Source organism: Sinocyclocheilus grahami, unplaced genomic scaffold, assembly GCF_001515645.1.
Source record: "Sinocyclocheilus grahami isolate Dianchi unplaced genomic scaffold, SAMN03320097.WGS_v1.1 scaffold1488.1, whole genome shotgun sequence".
NCBI lineage: Eukaryota > Metazoa > Chordata > Actinopteri > Cypriniformes > Cyprinidae > Sinocyclocheilus > Sinocyclocheilus grahami.
The window spans coordinates 137,488-141,088 of record NW_015506667.1 but is presented as its reverse complement, the minus strand read 5'-3'; the positions used below and the strand labels follow the sequence as shown (position 1 = coordinate 141,088).

The following is a 3,601-nucleotide window of genomic DNA, read 5'->3' as shown; positions in this document are numbered from 1 at the left end:
CATCTGTCTGTCTGTCTATCCATCTGTCTATATATCTGTCTGTCCATCTGTTTGTCTATATGTCTGTCTATACATTGGTCTGCACATCTGTCTATCCATCTGTCTGTCTGTCTATCCATCTGTCTGTCCATCTGTTTGTCTATATATCTGTCTATACATCAGTCTGTATATCTGTCTATCCATCTGCCTGTCTGTCTATCCATCTGTCTATATATCTGTTTGTCTATATATCTGTCTATACATTGTTCTGTCTGTCTGTATGTATGTCTATATATCTCTCTATCCATCGGTCTATATATTTGTCTGTCCATCTGTCTGTCTATTTATCTCTCTATCTGTCTGTCTATATATCTCACTGTCCATCTGTTTGTCTATGTATTTGTCTATACGTCTATCTGTCTGTCTGTCTGTACATCTGTCTATCCATCTGTCTGTCTGTCTGTCTATATATCTCTCTATCCATCTGTCTATATATCTGTCTGTCCATCTGTTTGTCTATATATCTGTCTATACATTGGTCTGCACATCTGTCTATCCATCTCTCTGTCTGTCTATCCATCTGTCTGTCCATCTGTTTGTCTATATATCTGTCTATACATTGGTCTGCACATCTGTCTATCCATCTCTCTGTCTGTCTATCCATCTGTCTGTCCATCTGTTTGTCTATATATCTGTCTATACATTGTTCTGTCTGTCTGTCTTGTCTTCATTCTCAGTCTCTCAGTGTTTAATGTGGATCAGGTTAAGCTCCGTTGAGGATGTTTATCTTCTGCAGCACTGCTTCCGCAGACCGAGAACCACGTCAGCCGCAGGCTTTGATTTCTGAATGAAAATCAAACGCTGGTCGTAAGAAGGGAACATTCTTTGCTAATGTCACAGATGCTTCTAAAGTCACAAGTTCGTAACGAGCAGCAAACGAGCTCGAGGATGCCTGCAGCTCCTTATCGTTCACATGCCGATGGTTTATGGAAACTCTTAACCAGCGCAAAGTCACCCGGGTCGCTAAAGTGAAAGCAGAGCTGCTTTATCGAACGTGTTCATAGTACAACAGACAGCAGTGTTTGTAAATACATCCATACTTTCCACAAAAACGTTGCCTTGTTCTCTCCTCAAGAATCTCTGAGTGTATTTTCTTCTCCTTTCAAGGTCTGGAGCACTTTAGGTGTCTTTTTCCAATAAGTGAACCGTTTTTTCCCTTTTGTTTACCCGCTGAGCCAATGCGCTAGTAGTTTATTCGGAGTACACAATATTTTCATTCTGTTTTTATGAGCAAATGTTTCTCCAGTCAGAGCCAAAATGCTTTTGTGCTGATGTGTGTCCCGACCGGACTCTGTTTTACAGGACTACGCCGTGTCCACGGTTCCTGTTCAGGACGCACTGCATCTGAAGAGTTTCTGCAGCATGGCCGGACCAGGTCTCATCGCCATCGGATCCAGCGAAGCCGCGCAGAAAGCCCTGAAGGTATAAACACACCTGAATGTGTCCAAAAAACAACACCTGAGCTAGTTCACAGCAAACCTACAGGCATGACAGCAAACTTAATCTTCGGCCACATAAATTCGAAAGGATGCTTATCGAAACTGGAATTAAAAGAGTTAAGAAGGAAATAATTAACTGCAGATCATTGAAATACTGAATATTGAACGCACACCCAATGTCATAGCTGCCCTGAATTGATTTTTGTCACCGGTTTTAATCACTAAAATGCTTGTATGTGCATCTCCGGGTTTCCTGCAATAATCACGAAAACCTGGAAATATAGCAGTTAGTGGATATTTTTCACATTTGTCATCTTATATAAATTAGTTATTATAAATGTAATCTCTATCAAATGCTTTTTAGAAATCCAAACGACTGGGAAAATCAAGACGCGACTGGAAATATAATAGCATAATAAAGTTACAACAACTGTAATAATTCATATGGTTATATATGTGCACCCTTATGTTCAGTAAGGCTGCATTTATTTGATCAAAAATGCTGTAAAAATTGTGAAATATTATTACAATGTAAAACAGCTGTTTTCTGTGTGAATATCTGTTAAACTGTAATGTATTTCTGTGATGAGCAGCTGTATTTTCAGCATCATTCCTCCAGTCTTCAGTGTCACATGATCTTCAGAAATCAGTATAATATGCTGATTTGCCGCTCAACATTTCTGATTATTATCAATGTTGAAAACAGTTGCCCTGCCCAATATTTTTGAGGAAACCTTGACACATTTTATTTTTCAGGATTCACAGATGAATAGAAAGTTCAAAAGAATAGAAATAGAAATCTTTTGTAACATTATAAATATTAGAATGATTTCTGAAGGATCATGTGGGGTTTTTTTTGTAAAATAAATGCAGCCTCTGTGAACAGAAGATACTTCTTTCAAAAACATTTAAGATACTCATAATATTCCAAATGTTTGGAATAGTATGGCTAAATATTCCCAGAGAGCAAATGCTTAAAAATGCATTAACGTTCCAGAATATGAATTTGGCTTGATAATGTCCAGTAAGAGCAGTGAACAGATTAATGCGCATCCCTAATGCGCTTCATTCCTCCAGCGCTGGATCTCTGGGTCTAATGATAACAGGCTGTTCTGTGACACTGGTTCTTGCCCAGATTCAGATCAACAGTTGGCACCGGAATGCCTGGATTGGGTGGGATCAGGATAACTGAACTGCTCAAACGTGAAAAACATCGTCATGGAAATCGGTCACGTTGCGCCAAAGTTTCCTTATCGCTGCAGCCGCTTTATCCGTCCGTCCTTCTGTATTGTTTTGGCTCATTCCCAGATTCCCAGCAGGGATTCAGAGTTCGGATGCGTGTCAGCACAGAGTTTAATCACAAGTGAATCCAGCCCGTATCCATGCAGGAATTGTGATTTCCTGGGTCTAATGATAACAGGCTGTTCTGTGACACTGGTTCTTGCCCAGATTCAGATCAACAGTTGGCACCGGAATGCCTGGATTGGGTGGGATCAGGATAACTGAACTGCTCAAACGTGAAAAACATCGTCATGGAAATCGGTCACGTTGCGCCAAAGTTTCCTTATCGCTGCAGCCGCTTTATCCGTCCGTCCTTCTGTATTGTTTTGGCTCATTCCCAGATTCCCAGCAGGGATTCAGAGTTCGGATGCGTGTCAGCACAGAGTTTAATCACAAGTGAACCCGGCCCGTATCCATGCAGGAATTGTGATTTCAGGTGTTAAAGGGATAGTTCACCCAAAAATGAAAATGTGATGTGTATCTGCTTACCCCCAGGGCATCCAAGATGTAGGTGACTTTGTTTCTTCAGTAGAACACAAATGAAGATTTTTAACTCAAACCGTTGCAGTCTGTCAGTCATATAATGGAGGTGAATGGAATCACGGCTTTGAGAGTTAAAAAAACATACACAAACAAAACCAAATTAAACCCTGCGGCTCGTGACGATACACTGATGTGTAAAGACACGAAACGATCGGTCTGTGCAAGAAACTGAACAGTATTTATATCATTTATTACCTCTGATTTACTGCAATGTCTGAACCGTCCTGAGCGCGTCCTCAACAGCCGGCACGTGACGCGACTTCTTCTTGCTTTACGGCGGATCGCAGACTTATAAGTGC

General features: G+C 40.7%; 1 protein-coding gene across 1 annotated transcript in view; it reads left to right on the top strand.

The window, feature by feature from the left end:
• ddah1 (dimethylarginine dimethylaminohydrolase 1) overlaps positions 1–3,601 on the top strand; it is an 81,439-nt gene that overhangs the window by 72,425 nt on the left and 5,413 nt on the right. Inside the window, exon 4 of the mRNA XM_016256913.1 lies at positions 1,342–1,461. Within this exon, the coding sequence (XP_016112399.1) occupies positions 1,342–1,461 (120 nt within the window). The remainder of the gene's footprint in view (positions 1–1,341; positions 1,462–3,601) is intronic.